The 21,373-nt window shown below is 38.2% G+C and overlaps 1 protein-coding gene across 1 annotated transcript in view; it reads right to left on the bottom strand.

The window, feature by feature from the left end:
* The window catches only part of TRIM66 (tripartite motif containing 66), a 53,113-nt gene that overhangs the window by 30,994 nt on the left and 746 nt on the right, over nucleotides 1-21,373 (bottom strand). Inside the window, exons 2-4 of the mRNA XM_009890955.1 lie at nucleotides 10,569-10,672; nucleotides 5,994-6,141; nucleotides 109-241 (exon numbers count right to left, since the gene is read on the bottom strand). Of these exons, the coding sequence (XP_009889257.1) occupies nucleotides 109-241; nucleotides 5,994-6,141; nucleotides 10,569-10,672 (385 nt within the window). The remainder of the gene's footprint in view (nucleotides 1-108; nucleotides 242-5,993; nucleotides 6,142-10,568; nucleotides 10,673-21,373) is intronic.

The following is a 21,373-nucleotide window of genomic DNA, read 5'->3' as shown; positions in this document are numbered from 1 at the left end:
TGGACTGGCCTGCAACTTCAGCTGACAGGCAATGCAGATGAACACTCTTAAATCTAAATAAGCCACAGTTTTAGACAGGATTATGATTAAGCAATAAATGTGTGGTACCTGTGTTCCTTATGCTCTGTCAGAAGGCAGCTGCGGCATGTAAGGGTATCGCAGATCTCACAAAACAGCTTGAGTGGCTCTTGAGTGTGCACGGGACAAAATAAAGAAAACTCGCTTGCTTCATCTTCAGTTGCTGAGGATTATAAAGCAATAGTGTCATTGACAAGGATTACTATCATAGTTCAGTAAAAGAGTTGCCAAAGTCTCACAATTTTATTGAAAGTCTTGATGTTATTTTTAAAAGACCCAGACCCTGGAACCACCTGATAACGTGAAGCAGGGTTTGTTAACATTTTTTTCCTGGCTTTATACATCCCACAAACTAGAGCATATCAAAGGGGTTCAGAAACAAGTCATCAAACTAAATTCATATTGTCCTCTAAACTCTCGTGAGTTTTAAATATTTTTCATTATTTTGGGCACCTGCCTCATGACTTTGAATGCCCTGGTCTGGCAAACCAGTCAACAAAATTGTATTGTAAAATGTAGAAGAGAAAATACATTAAATAAACCTGAAGTCACAGTAGAAGCAAGGAAATCCTTTCTTCTTAAAAAGTCACATGGGGAATAGTTTTTCAAAAAGCACGTGATTGCATAGTCAAAGTATTCCTACAAGGCACTATCCCATTACTCTTTACCAACACATGAGAAATTAAACAAAACAATCATCATTACATAACACTTATTGATACAGACTTTAAATTAAATAAAAACATTAATTCTGTATATATCGTTATTTGCTCATATAAAATGAAAAAAATGTTTCAACTTTCCCATACCAAACAAATCTCCATCATTTATCAGCAGTCCTGGCTAACTGGGGAGGTCCCAGTTGACTGGACATTAGCAAATGTGACACCCATCCACAAGAAGGGCCGGAAGGAGGATCCAGAGAACTACAGGCCTGTCAGTCTGACCTCAGTGTCGAGCAAGGTTATGGAACACATCATCTTGAGTGCCATTACATGGCACATACAGGACAACCAGGTGATCAGGCACAGTCAGTATGTGTTCATGAAAGGCAGGTCCCACTTAACAAACCTGATCTCCTTCTATGATAAAGTGACTCACTTAGTGGATGAGAGAAAGGCTGTAGATGTTGTCTACCTAGACTTTAGTAAAGCCTTTGTCATCATTTCCCACAGCATTGTCTGGGAGAAATTGGCTGTTCATGGCTTGGACAGGCGTATGCTTTGTTGGGTAAAAAACTGGCTGGATGGCTGGGCCCAAAGAGTGGTGGTGAATGGAGCTAAATGCAGTCAGCAGCCAGCCACAAGTGGTGTTCCCCAGAGCTCAGCAATGGGGCCAGTTCTGCTTAATATCTTTAGCAATAACCTGGATGAGGGGATTGAGTGCACCCTCAGTAAGTTTGCAGACGACACTAAGTTGGGCAGGAGTGTTGATCTGCTTAAGGGTAGGAAGGCTCTACAGAGGGATCTGGACAGGCTGGATCGATGGGCCAAGGCCAATGGTATGAGGTTCAACATGGCCAAATGCTGGGTCCTGCACGTGGGTCACAACAATCCCATGCAGGGCTACAGGCTGGGAGAAGAGTGCCTGTAAAGCTGCCTGGCAGAAAAGGACCTGGGGGTATTAGCTGACAGCCAGCTGAATATAAGCCAGCAGTGAGCCCATGTGGCCAAGGAGGCCAACAACATCCTGGATTGTATCAGGAATAGTGTGTGGGGCAGGACTAGGGAAGTGATCATCCCCCTGTACTCAGCACTGCTGAGGCCACACGTTGAATACTGTGTTCAGTTTTGGGCCCCTTACTACAAGGATGACATTGAGGTGCTGGAGTGAGTCCAGGGAAGGGCAACAAAGCTGGTGAGGGGTCTGGAGCACAAGTCTTATGAGGAGCAGCCAAGAGAGCCTTATCGTGCTCTACAGCTACCTGAAAGCACATTGTAGTGAGGTGGGCGTCAGTCTCTTCTCCCACATAACAAGTGATAGGAGAAGAGGAAATGGCTTCAAGTTGAGCCAGGGGATGTTTAGGATGGATATTAAGAAAAATTCCTTCACAGAAAGGGTTATCAAGCACTGGAACAAGGCTGCCCAGGGAAGCAGTTGAATCACCATCCCTGGAGGTATTTAAAAGATGGATAGACTCAGTGCTTAGGGACATGGTTTAGTAGTGGAGTTGGCAGTGCTAGGTTAATGATTGGACTTGATCTTAAAGGTCCCTTCCAACCTAGACAATTCTATGATTCTTACATATCTAAACAGTTAATAAGAACAACATCTGGCAGGGACTATACCCTCATCCTGTAACAAAATGGAGCCCTTTATAGAATCAAGCCTCTGAAGTGATACTATTGGAATAACACAGACACACAGTGTACAGAAAGCTATACTAATTCTGTCACTTTGTTTTTAAATTGAAAACGTACAGTATAGACTGGAAAGTCTAAGAAAATCTGATGGCTGACAAAGAGAATGAAAATATGGAGAAAATCCATGCCATGCTCTAAAAAAATTATGCCAAATTTCCTACTTTTTAGATTGCTGTCTACTCTAAATATTTCCAGGATGGTTGTTTTATTTCCTTCAGTGCAATTGGTTTTCCCCTCTGCCTTCTTAACATAATGTGCAAGAAGATAATTTGCGATAAATTAGGGCAAGATTTTTATGTAACAGCATTACATAGTTTACATTGTTATGAATTATTTACTACAGTATCATGCTTTATTCTTCAGGAAAGTTTATTGTTTTATATTATTATTGAATCAAATGCTAACAGATAGCATTCTAAAAGAGGAAATTGGATCAGAGGTCTTCTTAGCCCACTACAATATTTTTTCCTATTAAGGCACAAACTGAACTCACCTCGACAGCAATTTTTTCTGATTGTACTGCACATATGTACTTTTACATTAAAACCTGCAGCTGACAATACAAATAATATGTAATCAAGCAGGTTGCATAACCAATATATAACCAAGGTAGATGTTGAAGATCATCTTTTCCTCCCCTGTGGGGTCAGATACTATATCTTAAAAGAAAAATAAAAAGCCCATAATAACTATCTCAATTTTCATGAGTTGGAAAAGCCCTTCTAAGTGTTCAGCACCTGCAGAGCATGCAAGCTGTTTTTCTGAAAACTCAGGATCAAATTATCCATATTAAACTCCAACTTACAATGAGACATGGTCATTAAGGTCCAAGTATAATGAAGCCTGGTCACAATCTTATATAATGATTTCTCCATTTTTCTGTCTCTGAAGGGCTCTTTAGCCTTTGGGTGATTGCAATCATACCAGAGAAATCAGTGGGTTTTTTAGTATTGTGACAGATTTAAGAGATGAGCCAATTTCAAACGCAAACTAAGGATAAAGATCAGTGTTACCTAATTACAACACAGACCACAGCCTCTGCCACTAGTAATTCCCTGATTCAATTGACATATCAGTGAGAACTGCCACCAAGCAGCATCAGCCTTGAAAGACTGAAAGAAAAGGATAGTATAGCAAAGAGAAAATTATTCCATTTGTGCACTAGCATATAAATACTTGGTATGTCAGTGCCAGATCATTTACTTCTAACATAGTTTTGGCAAAAGGATTGTTTCTACTCAATTGCAAAGTACAGATTTCCACCTGACAAGGAAAGAGTCTGTACTAATACTGAATGTCCTTTTAAGAAAGTTGAGACTAAGGGAGGGAGAAATTCTAGTTTTAAGCAGTTCGAGAGCTCTGCAGATCTTTGAATTTAACAAAGTTCATTTATTCCTAGTGCTAATTCAGAGCCCTCCAGTGAAAGGTTTGTTCTTCGGAGATTATTCCTCCAAGACTGATGCTTAATCTGTCATAAAGTTTTGGCCTATGTTCCCAGCACCTAGCTCTCAGCAGTCAGCAAATTCATTCCAGAAGCAGATTTCAACATTTTCACATCTTGTGATCACAGATCCAGAAAGTTTTGAGGGTTTTTTGAAGGGTTGGCTTTTATTTTTTTTTTTTTTTAAACTGTCAGGAAAAATCAGTGTCTGAAAAATTGCAAGTAGTGGAGTTTAACCCATTTGTGAACCACATCTCAGCATCTGTTCATATTCACAACCAGTAGCAAGTCTGGCCCTCACAAGAGAACTGGAATTTTTGATATTACCTCTCAAAGTGGTTCAGCTAACTAGAATACACTGGAGCAACCATGCAATAGATAAATGTTAGTGGGAAATTTGTCGGGGAAGGTGGTGGTGGTGGGGGAATATCAAAGTGATGTCCAATGCTGTTTATCTGGTTTTATGTTTAACAAATAAGGTCTGTTTTTCAATGTAGGAGTTCAGTAACAGTTTTTAGCTGAACAACTGTGACACAGACCACTCTTATAAATTCCCATTCCCGTTCTCAGTAAGCATGTTCAAAAAATGAAATCTAACTAGCACACACACACAACCAGATGTTACAGAATGCTATGGAGGTGACTAAAATAAAACTGTTTTCAATGAAGAATAGAGCCATTTCCAATACCAAGAAGCCCTCACTGGGAATTGCCTACCAGCAGCATTCATTTTGTGGGCCTTTCCTTCAGACTCATAAAGGATATGTCAGTAGGAAAAAGAAATCAGACTACTTTAAAACTGTTTTCTTCTTATACAATATGGCTTTTTTCTGTCCCAGCCTAGTCCTGCTCCTTCCCACACACTTAACTTCTAAGTACAAAATTGAATGAATGGTAGTTCTCAAAAATCACATGAATTTGGCACACTGATCTGCAGCATGGCAGCCAGCTCAGCCATTGAGCTGCGTGAGCTAGGTCTCACCCAGTGGGCAGTCAATGGCCTAGGAAGGAAGCAAGAGGATGTGCAGGGTAAAGTGGATGGGGAACTGTGACAGAGAGCTGAAGTGGCAGGGAGTGATCAGATGTGTTACACAGAGCACAGGTATCATGAAGGAAGAAGCAGAAAGATTTGCCAGGGAAGTCAGGCTCTTTCAGTTCTGCCAGTCAAGGAAGAAACTTCATTAAAATGAATAGGAATAGACACGGTTCAATACGTTTGGTGGTGTGTTTTTTTTTTTCTACTTCATTTCAGACCCAGGGAATCTTACAGTTTTGAGATGACAAAAGAAAGTCTGGCCCTTGTAAAGCAAATGTCAAAAGACAGAACAGTTTAAAGGTGCAAGATCAATGGGATAGAGAGTCTCTTAATGGTTATAAGGGCCTACAAAGAAGGCAGCTGCTGTTCATAAGCACCATACATAGCCTGAAGGTGGCTACTGAATCTGAAAGCAGAGGATGCTTTTTCAGAAGGAAAAAAAAAAAGTTCTAGTATATCCTAGTATTTGCTTTCTTTGAAATACCCTGAGGGGATACCTATGTCTGAAATAATAACATGTACGTTATTATTATTATTAATAATAATAATAATAATAATAGCTTCATTTGTGCTTGCTGATGGCAATATAGTGGTAACACTCAGGAACCGCATTTGTCACTCCAGGCTTAGAACTGGGACATCCTATAGTGATCACAGCCTTTTGCTGTCTGTGACTTGCGCTGCCACACCTTGTCCATAAGCACAGGAACTGCTTTATGGTAGTTTCCTGAAGGAAATCACCCAGAAGAGAACAGAAATACTGAAAGGGCAAGGCCTGTTGCTGTTGTAGCCTACCAAACCCTAGCCCATCACTCTGCAGACTGAAAAGGTATGTGGAAAAGGTAGTCCCTGTGAAACACAAATATGCAAAATTTTTCAAATACTGTGGAATGCTGATTGTGACAATGGCCCTGAAGTTATAGAAAAATCACATAATCTCTCATTGACACACAGATAACCTTTTGAGTCACACACAGAGAGCATGGCATCTGTGGCACACAGCCTGCAACTGCTCCTTTTTCAACTGAAAAACTCATATGAGAAGAAACAAAATTTCAAAGTGCGTCTTTAGTACCTGTGCAGCCCTTCAAGGATACAGACAGTAAGCGGTCTCCAGTTTCCTTGCCATGTCTGTGTTCCTCTGTACAAGAGCTGCACAACCACTTATTGCAGCTTGTACAGAGACTGTGAGCAGGTCTCTTTTCTTTACACGTAGAGCAGCTCTAAGGACAAAAAGTGCAATTACATACAAGGATAAAAAATTAGCCATACAAATTGTTATCTTTAATAGACTATGATTCAGATTGGTAAGATTAACATTTCTTCTCCTCAGATTAATGCAATTCAAGTGATTTAAAGAGTGTGGTTATTGTTGTAAAAGGGAACAGAATAAAATTAAGATTTTAAGTTCTTAAATCAAATTGGTTGTCTTTCTGTGCTCTAGTAAAGGCAAGAATAATTAGAACACGATGCAAGAATTATTCAGCAAAATTCTAGGGTCCATGTTACACGTGAAGTCAGAAGAAATAATCATAATGACTTATTTCTTGTGAACAGAAAAAGCCATGAAACTATGAAGTAAGACTTCTGATTTCAGTTAAGGAGGGTTAGGTTGAAAGTTACTTTTGAAAATGAATGGTGTGCTTTGTAATCCCTTTCTGTTAGTGTTGTACTACTTACTGATGGCTTTAACACATCAAATGAATGTACAACTCACTTTTTTTTAGATAGATATGTATATATATTTAGATAGATAGACTTATTTTCTACCTCAGAAAAGATAGTCTAGGTTGCCAAGTAAATATGTGAAATGTTAGAGAGTCAAATATAGCCCATCAAAAAGTTTTTTAATCTAACTACCATTTCCTTTCTAATCACAACATTACGCAAAAGCATTTTACCATATCATTTCAGTGTCATTCATTAATTTCTGTCTGTTACTAATTATTTATTAACAAATGAAAAAAATCTATAGGCTAGAATCCACTTCTGCTTTCAGGCATACGAACATAAATCAGAGCTACTTCAGCAAAGCTACTCCAAATCTACATTGCTTTATTTAAAATTAGAGTTTAGTCTATTTGCTTTAGCATTGTATGAACCACTCTGATACAGTGTAACTGTCAGAAAAACGCATAAAACATGCCAATGCTAAGGCAATTTAGGAAACAATATGGGGACACCCATATACTATTAATGAAAATCTTAGTTCCTATTCTCTAAAGAGCTAACCAGAAATGAGCTCAAATTGTATACTTGATAACAGATGCGGTGAACTGGAAACATAAGACATAGGAACATGAGAAGAACTGGAAACCTTCATTAACTATCATCTCTATTGATTCAACAATTTAAGAAATGCCCTTTGTTACACAGGCCATGCTGCCTGCAAGTGTCACTGAAGGGGAAATGAATAAAGCAGCACATAAACGAAGTGGGTAATCTGATCTTTGGTATCCATAATGAACTCAAGAGTTTTTTCAAGATAGCTATAATGATACTTCTTTTAAAAAGAATTTGCACTAGGCATAAAATACCTTGTTTGAAACCCCCTAATATTAATGTTTTTTACTTATCACAGCCACAAATAGGTACAATGGGCAGAATGAACATAGCGATGTAATTTTACCATCATCAAAGCATAAAAGCTTTGCTACCAGTTTATCAAACTCAAACATTTCCCACAAGGTTACAATATATCTACCATACTTATGCATAGTTCCTGAATATTGCTACTACTTGGGGCTACTCAAGCAACTAACAGACAGCAAATTTACTTCCTATGGTGTCCTTTCTGTTGGTCATCATCTTATCTTCAATTCAGTTCTGTTATGACTGCATCCCAACTATTCTGATGGGAAGCATGAAGAGAAGGATATAGCAGCACGCACTCAGCACATAAACCCTGATGTAAGCCCTGGTGAATTTAATAGAAGAGTTTCTCTTTGCAGTGTCTCAGGGTTTAGAAAGCCTGAAGGAAGAATAATCACAGTTCTGTGCTGGTCATCTTAGTTTTAATTCATTGCTTTAACATTAAGTAAAACATCTATATCCACCTAAATTCTGAGACACAAGTGAGTCGAGTTCTGATTCACTTCAGCACAAGAAGAAAAATTTTTGTTCTGCTGAAATTAATTTAAATTTTACCATTCCCCTCAGTGGGGCCAGAATTTCACAACAGGTCTCTTACCAACTCATTGTTCAAGAGTTTCTAAGTATTCCCCATCGTTTTCAAAGAGACTGGGCAATTCTTGACAATAAGACAACAAAGCAAAGTTTTAAATGTGTTTGTCTAGGGAGGGAAGTATTTGTATAAGCCATTCTGCTATTTTAGCCATTTGCTTATCAACAATGTTTTCCAAAAGATACATGTAATAATTTAAACCAAAAAGCCTTATATAACTTGTATAACTAAAATGCAGGGTATTTATTCTGGTAAGCAAAGCTTGTTACATAAAAAGTAGTATCTAATTTAAAATGTACCCATGAAGGGCCACCTTAGGGAAGAGGTCAAAAGTGCAGGGATGTTCTGCCTTCTCTGCAATAATCAAAACTGCTTAATGACAGGTTTACCTGTAACTGTTCAGCTGTCAGTCTGACTAGAATTTATGTTGACACTGTACTGTGTTAACATTACTTTTAAGTTGCAGAGCACAGAGTGTTCCCGGAGTTACATTATTTATAATGTGGAAATGGGCTTTTGGGCAAGAGATTCTGAATTGCATATTTTTGAAACTAATGCTACTAGTATATAGCACATTCTATCATTTATGCTTCACTGTCTCACACACTGAGAAACATCTTGCTTCCAAACACTTTGTTACAAGCCTTGACAGATTCCTATTTGAACATAATAGGTAAATTAAGAAAATGATGGCAGTTCAGCTGTGTCTCAGTTGGATGAGCTGGTGCTTCTCCTTTTGATATCACTAATGATGAAACTATGGCTTTAGTTTGGGGAGGATGGAGGATGATGGATAAAAGACAGTAAGCAGGCTTCACTGATACATGACTTGAGTGTTAATAAAAAGGGAGTAAGCCAAAAATTATGAGGAAGAGTCATGAGTCCCTCTAGGGTACTCCTATGCTCCAGTGAGGAATCTGCTTTACTGAACTCTCTTAGGACTCCTAAGGGATTACAGAAAAGAACAACCTTCTTTTAGAGAAGGTTTGAAAAAATAATCTAGTGCTTTTGAAGACATTAAACATTCTCATTTGATTTCCTTTCTACACAAATTCTCATTGAAAGGTAAATGATGTGAGTCATGGTAATTAAGAAATCCCAGTATAATAAATGCATTCTAAACATTCAGCAGTATCTTATGAATTTTCTTCTTCTCTTTGAAGAGTGCATGTGAATAGACCTCTTCCTGTTGCACTCTTCAAGTACCTTACACCTGACGATGTCAAGACACTTTGCTTGTTTGTTTTTTTTTTTTAATTTCCCCAGAACAGTACATGGATTAGGTTACATGTTTTCTTTTTAACAATGGAGAAAATTAAACACAGAAATGACTGACAGGGAAGAAGTACATCCCCTCTATACTTTTTTGCAATGATGTCATTGGGCAAGTCACTTGCACAATTTAAAGCAGTCTCAAGCCTTCTGCATTGGACAGAACTGACTTACAAATTGTTGCTGCCCCTATAGGAGTTAAGAGGAGTGGAAAGATTTATCTTCTGTCCTGCATGTTCCACTCTACCCAAATGCCCTGAAACTGAATATCCAATGTGGCTATCCATTTTACTTGGGAATCAAAAATGCATAAGAGATAGACTGAGGTCCAGGAGCTGTTTCAGGAGGTGAAGTCCAGTATTCCTGCTTCTTTGTTACTTTTCCCTTGCTTTGGATCACACTTTGGATAAAGCAGTCAGCAGGTTACAGAACAGTTTTGACAAGTTTTCACCTGTTTTAAGTCCTAGCTACAGATAATACTACCACATTCTGAAATCAATCTTTTTCATGCAAATAATAGAATATTGTTTTGTAACAGACTGGGCAGAAACACCCACCTTTCTCTGTCCCTCCTCACAACTCAAAGTAGTAACAACTAGAAAAACTGTGAGAATAGTCCTGCCTGTTAACCTGGTATTTAACAGAAGTTAAATCCATCTATGTACAGTGTCAATAAAGGCCAAGGTAGTAATCCTATGCCTTCCAATTACCCTTTCCATCCATTCTTCAATGGGAAACTGAAATATGATGTGATCTTTTTTTATCATTAAAACAGACAATCAGGAAATGATAATTGCCCACAAGATCTAATGAGTTATCTTGGTGTAACCATTCAGCCAATAGTCTGCTTCTGTTTACTTGGTGTGGACAGCAGAAGGGGAGAATGAGGAATCCAAGAGAGTCAGTATCTTCCTAGTACCTTGATTGTCACAGGTCCAGTCTTACACCACTAGTATCAGTATTTTTTAAGACTCTATTTTAAGTATATAGAGTCAAACTCATTCTTCAAATAAAGTTGAAAAAGTACTATGAAAGCAGGATGTCCGTTTTAGGTGTGAAGCAATTACAGTGCTGCATAAACAAACTGTAAGACACTCTGTTGTTCAATACAAAGTTTGCTCTCTTTTCAAACAGTGTTCATCTGGTAGTGTTTCAACAACTCACAAGGCACCCAACTTAGTGGTTTTCACTTACCTTTGCCATAGCTGAATTACCAGTGAGAAAGTCCTTGAGAAAGAAATTTTCAACTACATCCCTTGCAAAGCAGGTCTGTTTGCACACAGGGCAGGAAAGGATACCTGAATTTTTAAAAAAAACCAAAACCATCACAAATGAAACAATGCACACCAACCAGCCATGCGAACCAGGAAATTATATAAACCACACTTCAGTATTGCTGGCTTTTTAACATCGCACGGACACACTTAGTTCCAGGAAACTAAGGCATTCTTCAAGCCATAAGTTACTTGTGGCTAGATCTAGGTCAACACATAGGAAAGAAAAACAAATCAACACAATTCTTAGAAACACACTATAGTCCAGTTGACTTATTTCAGTGTTTATCAATGATATCTGCATGTCCAAATTCCCATTAATTCATTAGGGCTTACAGCATAGATAAAAACTGAGCTGCACTTTAAACTGTGTTCCCTTGTTACAGATCTACTTCTGCTTTCTGATACTTGCTATGGTTCTTCAAGACTAGCTTTACATTACCGGAGGTATATCGAAGCATAAAACACATATTACCTAATACTACTTTTACAGTGCAGTGTGCTATCAAGTGAAGTGAAAGAGGAGTAACATGCTTCTAGCAGAAGCAACAAGTCAGAATAAAGGTAAAAGATAAAATAAAGTTTCATAAATAAAAGTCAGAATTGCAAACCATGTGTTACAACAAATCCACAAGTGGCAAAATGTGATCGCATCTAAAGCAAAGCAAAGCGAGCAGCACGAGCAGCAAAACCTGCCTCCACCTTCATTAGCTACTAAGCACAACTGGGATGAATCTTAGTGTTTGTCTGGGCTGAGAACTAACAGCTCAAGAAGGTGTCCATACCTGTATACCTGCATTTTTGCACCTCTGCTGTTCCATTCCTAGACTTCTTGGGCTAGGACTTACATTTTTTTTTAGTCTAGTGCTTTTGTTTGTGATTCTTGTGGTTTGGGTTGGGTTTTTTTGTTTGTTTGTTTAGGGTGGGTTGTTTTTTTTTTTTTTCAAAAAAGGAGTGTGCATGTTTCTGACCACACTTCTGTCAAATACTGTAGATGTGAATCCAGTCCTTTAGAGATGGTGGTGGTGTGTCAGTCTATTTTTACCTTATCTATCTTATCAAGTCTTTTTTTATCTAAGTTTTTCCATTCTGATGAGAACAGAATTTCAGTGCTATGCTCACCTTGCCAAGTGATCTGTTTATGATAACTAACAGCAGTATATGATAACTAACAGCAGTAAATAGCAGTATTTTCCATGACTAAATGATGCAAACTCACTTAAAGCAAGATTTTAAAAGCAAGATCAATGACAACTTTCTACTGAACTGATGATGTTCAATGTGCTCTTTTCCGTAACTAAATTTATTTTTTAATAAGGAGAGCAGCCTGTAGATTAACTAAATCTTAAGATGCCTATTACTGTTTGCATTAGACAGTTATCAGAGACTCCCATATTTTCCAGGTGCTTAGGGGACAGGACTCCTGCAGTCTCTGGCCAGATGCACAATTCTAACCCTGAACGTCTCTCATTTTCAGAACTCGGCTACGGTTATTTTAACAGCAGGACTTTACATTGACAGAGACACACAAACCCCAAACCCTTCCTACGTTACCACTTCTGACAAAAGCACTATGCAGTCAGATGTATGAATGTGTTCACATTCATTCATAAGTGTTTTGAAGAAACCTTGAGTTCTGTTACATCTCCTTTGAAGAGAACATCTTACTAAGAACCACTTCCATGAGGGTTAGGTCTTTTTTAGCCCAAATCTTGTTATAAAAGCAAAAGTCTATTACTTACTATTTTCCAAGGTTGCATTTACAACAGAACTGTGATTTGGGGGCCCAAGTGACAGGCTATGGTCTACCTCACACTTATTTAACTGTGCATTTCATACAACACGGAATGTTCATGTAGACATGAGAAGGAACAGGCAGTATCCACAGATGCCTGTGCTACTCAGCTACAAGTCAGCCCAGGAGAAACACAAGCAATTGCCAATGCTTTGCTCATCTTCTGGGCATGTAACCTGAGTCTCGTTTAAGTGTGTTCTGATGACAGGAGTTACAAAGAGGCTAAAATGATGGCAGAAAGCTGTAGAAGTCTTTTAAAGTCTTCCTGTACTTTGCATCCTTAATATAAGGAGTGCAGCTGAAAAGGTATCTTATTTACATACAATATTTGGGGCTATTCAGTGTGGAGAAAAGAAGGCTTCAGGAAGAGTTTACTGTGGTCTTTCAGTACTTAAAGGGGGCTTATAAGAAAGATGGGGACAAACTTTTTAGCAGGGCCTTTTGCGAAAGGACAAGGGGTAATACTTTTAAAGAGGGTAGTTTTAGAATAGACATAAGGGAGAAATTTTTTACAATGAGGGTGGTGAGACACTGGAACAGGTTGCCCAGAGAGGTGGTAGATGCCCCATCCCTGGAAACATTCAAGGCCAGGTTGCACAGAGCTCTGAGCAACCTGATCTAGTTGAAGATGTCCCTGCTCATTGCAGGGGGGGTGGACTAGATGACCGTTAAAGAGCCCTTCCAACCCAAACCATTCTATGATTCCATGAATATTTGTAGCTAATCACCTTCATATGTCACACCCTAGGACAATGGAATGCTTTTATATTAGTCACACTGAAACTTCTCCATGCTTTCCCAAATTATGGCTGTGTCTTTTAGATATCCGTTAACAGTTCATTTGTCTAGAAAAAATGTAAAAACAGTTGGAGCACTGCAGTTCCTAAGACAAGATGTGTTATACAGACAGTGCCCTCCTACTCCTTGTAAATGGTGCATACTACAAGCACCAGTGAATTGTACTGCTAATTCCTAGAAGGCAAAACATTTTTCAAGTTTCCCTGTGAACACCTAACAAAGCAACACAGTTATAGCAGCAGCAGAAATAAAAAGACAGACGCATTTTGATTGATAAGCTAGGAAGCAAAATACCCACTTTGCAAGCAGCTTCTCAAATAAGTCTATCAGGACATGCTCTAATTTTCGGTGCAGTTGACAGGAAACCATCTACTGACTTTACAGGGAATCGCCTCTAGCCCTTTGAGACTTTGAACCAGTTTCTTACTCCCATAACAGCATTGCCCAAGCGGTGTCAGTTCTTGATCTGGCTAATACAGAGAGAAAACCTCCATAGTGAGACTACATAATATGCCACAAATTGACCAAAGGGGAAATTATCAACAGGTTACTTTCTGAAGTAAGAAATGTACGACTCTCAGTTATTCCTTCATCTACATGCCACGTGGGTGAGCACAGTCTTACACAAAACATTTCTGGGAAAAGATGCTTACTGGGAAACAAAAGCAGTGCTCAGGACTTTGCCATAGCAAGGACATCTGTCTACATACCTCACAAGGTAAAAAAAGTTAATATTGAAGTTATTATTTGATTACATTCCAACACTATTCAGTTAGTGCAGAATGTTAAATCAAATTATACCAATTGAATGATATTTAATGGAATGCTCAGGGCCTCAGGCACATTCACGTGAACTTTAAATTCTGCTAATTTGTTACAAACCAGCGAAGTATAAAATACATTGCATAAAGAATGCACTAATTTGACAATTGCAAATACCATCTTTTTAATGTTTTTAAATGTATTTAAAGAAAACGTCAATAATTTATACTCTAAGAAAACTTACCATGCATGGATTTCAGTTCTGCACAGAAGCCCATATATACATTGAGAAATGCAGTGGTATTAAGAAAAATGGAACAGTCGTGATTTTGGAGGTAGATGACATTACTGCTGTTTAATATTAGGGGATATCTAAAAGTGATGCCCTGGATGTCATTGGGCAATTTTTTTCCCAGATTTTAGAACGAAGTTATGCTACTGAAATCCGTGTTGTTCAAGATACACATGGAATAAGCTGCAAACACACAGGTCAGAACTTGGTATTAGACTCACTACCACAGAGCATCAAGTAGAACTTTGATTATGTAAACGTCAAAGTATGTCTTAAATATCCAGGTAGCTGTGAATTATAATGATTTCAAATGTAAAACTCCCTTGAGATGAACATAAGACATGTATAGCCCTCACCTTAAAAAAAAAAAAAAAAAATCAGAACAAAGAGCATAACAGTTAACAGGAAAAATAATGGGGACAGCATGGTAATACTATATTGGAAGTAGTCTCCTACTTGTAGGAGGACTAATCAGTAAGTGTCTTCTCTCCTGTCCTAATGCTGAATTCTAGATTTAAGACTTTATTAAAAGCACAGGAGATGGATTTGCATCTTGCTAAAAGAGGGATTCCCTGAATGTGATAGCTTTGGAGATCATACTTACTCAGCTAATTGGGCTTCTTATTTGATTCCTCTTCCATTTAGTAAAAACCTGTGCTCCCTAGAAATGCCCAACCTTTTTCAATATAAATTCCCAGAAGAATCTAACGATAGCTTGGCATAATAAATACACTATAGAATGCTTTGTGAAGCAATTACCCTGAAATTAAGCAAACCTTACATACCTATTTAAAAATAGCCACAAGCAGCAGCTACAATGCTGTGCTCGTGCTCAGAGTGCAAATCACCAGTAAAGTACAACTTCCTAGAAACCCCTTACCTGTCCTCTGGATAAAGAGTCACTGAGAGCGCTACACAAAGTCACTTGTGTCAGGGAGCAGGTGGTTATTAAGCAGAACCGCACACACAGCGCGCTCCCCAGAATCAGGCTTTGCCATACTGCAGGTTGAAGTTGCCGTGCCTTTCACAGACTATCTGGGGATGCTCCCCCTTCTCCAGCCAGAAATGCTGAAAAATCAGCAGGGCAGAAAGATGTACTGGGGCACGACAAAGTGCACATTTTTTTTCCCTCTTGCCTTCTTTCTTGCCCTTGCCTCTCAGATTCATTCAGGCCTCTGTTAACTTGCCTTGGTTGTATTTTTGCTGAAGTGGTGGAATAACAATCCCATAGTGAGAATGAATAGCAGCATCCTACTTGCCTTCTTGCCTGGGTCTTCTCTCAGCCCTCAGAGTAACCTGGAGTAAGTGTGCAGATGGAAAGAGACGAGGTTTTCCAGATCCAGGTAGCAGCAGGTCTTATAACACCATTCACTCCCAGGGTACATTTTGCAGACCATTCCCTAAATATTTTGCCTGCCGTCCTACCTTACCACTGACTCTAAAGAACATTGTTAATTTGTTTTAAGAACCTGTACTTTGCAGACAGCTCATTTAAATATATCATTATTACAGCACTGTGGGTGAAGGGAAGAGTAGTCAGAAGCCCTAGAGACTCACTGTTTGTACATATGAGAATGATGCAATTTCTGGATCTAAATAGCAATTCAACATGGAATTACAGGATTCAAACAACAGTTTACGTATTAAGAGAACAGGAGCCAAATTCAACTATTGTGCAATTGTGATGCCCAAATGAAGTCCATTATTGTTATCAAAACCTCTAGAAGTAGCAAAAAGCTAAGAGAGCTGTTGACATGCTCTATTTTTGTATGGAAATTATATTGGTAAGAAGGAGATAGGAACCTTTGCATAAACTATTTTTTTAGAAGTTCATTACCTCCTGTTGTTCATCATTTGAAATCAGTATTTATGACATCGCATTTCACTGTTAAAGAGATGGCTAGGAATTTAGAAAGGCGAGCAATGATCTTAATGTTGGATTTAAGCCCCATTTCATTGTGATATGCAGAATATAACCTTATTTCAGAATTATATGCAGGATAAACCACGCATAAGCTATTCTCGCTGTGTTTGAGTTACCAGATAGTACTGAACAATCACTGAAGACCACACGGTATGGAACAGACTCCCACTAAGTTTCATCACGTGAGGGATGTGGAGGAATAGTCCTACACCTACATCCTCCCAGGGCTCCACTACTCCTTTAAATACCATCCATAGTAGGATAATGCACCTGAACACCACCACAAAAGCCACCAGCACTAGAAAGCAACATCTGTACAGACATATCTCTGTGTGTGTGTTATGTTTATATACACACATCTCTGAGCTCCCAAAAACTTCAGCAGCAGATGTTTACTTTGCTGAATTGGTTTACAGACGTTTTTCATAAGCCACATGTTTATTGCCACTCTGACACTCCCATCAGCAATAGCAACTAGATAGCAGGTTCACGAAAATGGAAATTCAAAGGCAGTGGACCCAGTAGCCAGACACAGTCACCCAGTCTGGACACTCTAACCCCACACCTGGGATATCCAAAATCAGCTTTCAGGAAAACAAGAAGGTTCTGCCGTATACTGTTCAAGCCCTAGTTACCCGCTGTCAGGTCTCTCACACCCCACAGCACTTTGATTTCTGTTAATGAAAGTGGTCACACTGCATCGGACCCAGGGAATAATAAGCAGACATGATGGTAGTGACCCTCATACAGAGTGTTCCTTTGTAAAAGCACAAACAAAGAAGGAACTGAAATTTCTGAGTGCCCTCAAGTTTTTACTCCACCTATATTGTAGCAATCTCATTTGTAAGTGACAGAGCTGTGGATAATTTGCAACAGTCATCTCTGAAAGTGCCAGTTGTAACCTCTGCACCACGTATGGAATCTGAGTACAAAGACCTTTTGAACATCAAAAGCCGCAGCTCGCAGTTTTGTTTCAAGGTCTTCCAGTCTGGTCAGGTTTAAACATAAAGAACCCTCAAGCTGGTTGTCACGGAAATACATCAATGCAGATAATTAACCTATTATTATCATAAGAATTGATTAGCATAAAGAAACAAACAGTGGAGCTATCATACACACCACATTTATACTCGCTGTCCACATTGCACCTATTGCTCCACTCTTTTTCCTCCAACAGCCATCAGAATAATTATTCTCAGAGAGCATTAGCTACAGCTCAAGCTGCAGGCATAATTTACACTTCCTTGGAGACCCAATTATAGGTTATAGGAAACAGTTCTGAAGACAACCTCCCACTCTACAGCTTCATATTTATATAACTAAACCCCTCATTGTTTCACTTGCCTTTTGCATCTGGCAGCTGAACAACAGCGTGAGAAGGGCTGAGTAACTTTAAGTCCATTTTAAGATGATTAAATATATACATTACAAATGGTTTCCCTCTTTGGAATTACCTTTTTACTTCCCTTTTTAGGAATAAAACATGTATTTAGTGTTAAGTGGATCTAATTGAAGCAAACAGGTATTGTCCTTCAGAATTAATAGATGTGATGTATTGCATCACTTGCTTTACATGATTGCATCAAAACAAGGTTTTTTGGGTCCTGGAGATATAACAGCTGTTACACCAAGGCAGCCAAACGGTACTCCACTGTAAGCCTAAATATGGTTTAAGGAATTCCACAGATGTGCAATTTTTAATTATTTTTTTTTTAACATATAGACTTAGTACAAGATAAGGCACTGTGTGTTGACACCTGAAGTCTCTTTAAACCAGCACACCATAATTCTTATGCCGAAACATCATACTGAGAATAAGCCCAGAGCCAAAGGAGTCCTAGAGCTCAACCTTTTTCTTGAAGATATCTCTGAACACATTAAATGCAAGTGTGACCAACGCTTGGCTGAGTTTTGGATGTGCCTTGCTAACAAGCATTCACAATTAGGGATCTATGGTTATATATAGCACCTATCTTACAAGCGAAAGCAAACTATATATTTTCCACTGGAAATAATAAAAAGCAGCAAGTGGACATCTGTCAACAGTTGAAGTCACATTTGTCCTCTTTAATAGTCTGTTTTCTCTTAGTTTTATCCAATCAATTTGCATTTCTCTAATATATAACCCTGTTACATTTCTTGGCGTTTAAGCAGGGATCTCAGACCCTCTCTTGCATGTGGGAAGCTAACATAAGTCAAAAAACTGTCCACTCTTGGGTTATGCACAGAATGTAGATAGAAATTAAGCAGTCATTTTCCATTATTTTTGTTATCCAACCTAGAAAAGGACAGCAGGGCAAAGCACATTTTTAAAATAGAATTTCAGAAAAAATATCTCAACTCATAAGTTCAATACAAAACCATGATACAATTAAATCTACCACTTCCCAAAGCAATTTACAAAGCTGGGCAACTACTAATCACATTTTACAATCAAAAGTGTAATTTACAGGTTGGACAAATTACCCAATTCAGTCACAAAATGTAAATAATACCACGGCTTAATATCAGTTAGCAAAAATCTGCAAGGTGTTCCAGTACATCTTTCCTCATCTGCCCTTTCTTAGAGGTCTATGGTTGCCCAGTAATTACCTGTGATTTATTTTCTTTTTTTTTTTTTTTAAGGAAAAAAACCCAACCCTTGAGTTGAGACAGTCTTGCAAAAATATGAATTTCTCACAACAGTGCATCTCCATTGTCCTCATTTAGGTGCTTTTGAAATTAATATGTTGGTGATATTTAAAGCCCTAAAACAATTTAAATCACTGAACATCTCACAGAGATGAAGATTTGCAAATAAAGGGTATTTATTTTGGCACCCACCTCCAATTCAGAAAGGAGGGGTAAACACAGAAACCTGGGTAAATCTGGATCTGAAAGCCAGACCAAGAAGCCACGGCAGCATGCAAGAACCAATTTTGTATGTTTTCACACTGTCCTGTGAGTGGCAATTCATGCAGATAGGAGCCTGGGAAAGTCCTCATCTGAGAAATTTCCATGTCAGGAAATGAGGGAATATTCTTTCTCTTTTTCTTACCCAGTCCCTTTCTTGAAAATTATTCCTTCCCATGCACTAAACAGACTGGAAGCACACAACATGCAGATCTACACAGAAGATGAATGTGGATTCTCTTTGACATGACAAGAGGGAATAAAAAAAGGAAAGTGACACTGGCCTCCAGAAAAAGAAACACTGAGAGACTTAAAGTCCCCTTCATAAAAGAAGCATATGTAGGAGCTAAACTCTCCAAGATAATTTTCTTTTTTGGCTCAAATTACTTCCAAACTCTCAGTTCTGACAGCTTTGAATAAATTCTGACGTGTATCCAGCTTTTCCATAAGAGCTCTAGTTACCTCAGAGCTTTCATTCACGAGTAATCTTAAATACATACAGGTATAAAAGTAAGTTTCCAACATCAACTCCCATCAAATATCAGGACCACTTACCTCCATCTTCTCAGCAATCTTAATACAATAACAATAAACTAGAAAAGAGCTTTATGTTAGTATAGTACTATTTATAGTAAAGCATACCAAAACCCACAAATTCAAGTATGCTTTTGTAGCAACATCAGATTGACTTCACTTAGAAATACATTCACTTTTTCCATTTCTACGTTTTGCTTAAAGAATTCATAGTGAGTAAGGAACATATTTTTCTTACAGACAATATTTCATGTTTATTCAGCTAAAAAGGTTTAGCACTTGTATTTACAGTTTATCATTGGCACTTATATATAACCATACTTAAAGATCACACTGAAAATTGAGTTGGTATTGTACTGCTCATAACCCACCAATCAGTGCAGATAAGACAAGCAATGTTTATCATCATTCCATCAGAAGACTTCACAAATTTTTCCTGGCTGACCTATGGTGGTTGCAGTTTCCGTCATTGACTTAAATAAGAGACACAGATGTTTTGGTTTTCCTGCTCTCCTTGCTCATATATTAACTGAGTCTCTGCACCTGGTGTCTCACTTTATTTACCGGACCATCACCGTTCATTATTTCTTTTCTCTAATCTCGCTCTTTCCCATAGAAGTTCTCTATCTACAAGAGAATGAGGAAGTAAACAAAGAAACTTCAAGAATACAGAAATAAATTAGTATTTGTTCCAATTATCTATAAACAAATAATTCCTGAACCACTCAGGAGCTTGAAGAAATATCTAATATTTTAACAACTCATGAGACCCTCTAGCTGCACTTCATCCAAGATCACCATGTGGTATAAATTCACCTTTCAACCTGGCAAACAGAAACAAGGAGAGAGGAATGGCTTAGATGTCAAATGAAGATGCATAAAAAGTAATGGAGTGGTTGTTTTTACCAGCATCTTATTATAGATTCCTCAGACTTTAAGCCCACTATGATTTGCCATTAAAATTTTTAAGGAGACATTTACTTGAAATGACTGCTTCGCTTTCTTTGTCGTCTTCTCCTACCTTAATATCTTTTTCTGTCTGTACCCTACGTATGAATAGCCTTTCTCCTTTGCCATTAAGTTATATCCTTTATCTTTTGTGTTTTGCTAGCCTCTCAACAGTGATCTCCTAACACTGCTTCCATTCGTTCTCAAACCTGAACTTGTCTCATTTATGTTATCTCATCAATTCAGATTACCATCACCTCAGGGAAGGTATCTTCCCTTCCTACACATTTCTAAAATCTGCTATGGAAGAGATAATAAATGATGCCTCCTATTCATCTAAAGTTCAAAGCCTGTGAAAATACAAGTAATCTACATGCCTTTGCTCTTCTTATAAATTAGTAATGAGTCTGGAATGCTTCCCCATGGCAATTAAGACTCATTCAGTTAAAATGACTGTATTCTGCGATCTAAGTCCTGTCTTATTCCAAAAAAGTTACGTATTTTCTATTAACATCGCTACCAAAAACTGTACAAATAACTTCAGGATTTCAAAAGCCACAGTCACAAAATGTTTCTCATTCTCACTAGTTTACTTGGCTTGTTAGGATGAGTTACAGTATAGCCTACAGTAAGAAGGGTTCAGATAGAGAGAAACCACATTTACAATGAGATAAAAGGAAGAGTTTCAGTGCACCACAATACACATATTCTAATAACAATTACTATGACATCTGTTAGGAACAAAGAACCGGATGTTTTGGGGTTTTGTGTTGGGGGGGG

The sequence above is a fragment of the Charadrius vociferus genome, unplaced genomic scaffold (assembly GCF_000708025.1).
Source record: "Charadrius vociferus isolate BGI_N301 unplaced genomic scaffold, ASM70802v2 scaffold248, whole genome shotgun sequence".
Classification (NCBI taxonomy): domain Eukaryota; kingdom Metazoa; phylum Chordata; class Aves; order Charadriiformes; family Charadriidae; genus Charadrius; species Charadrius vociferus.
The sequence above is the reverse complement of the archived record's forward strand: the minus strand, read 5'-3'. Positions and strand labels throughout refer to the sequence as shown.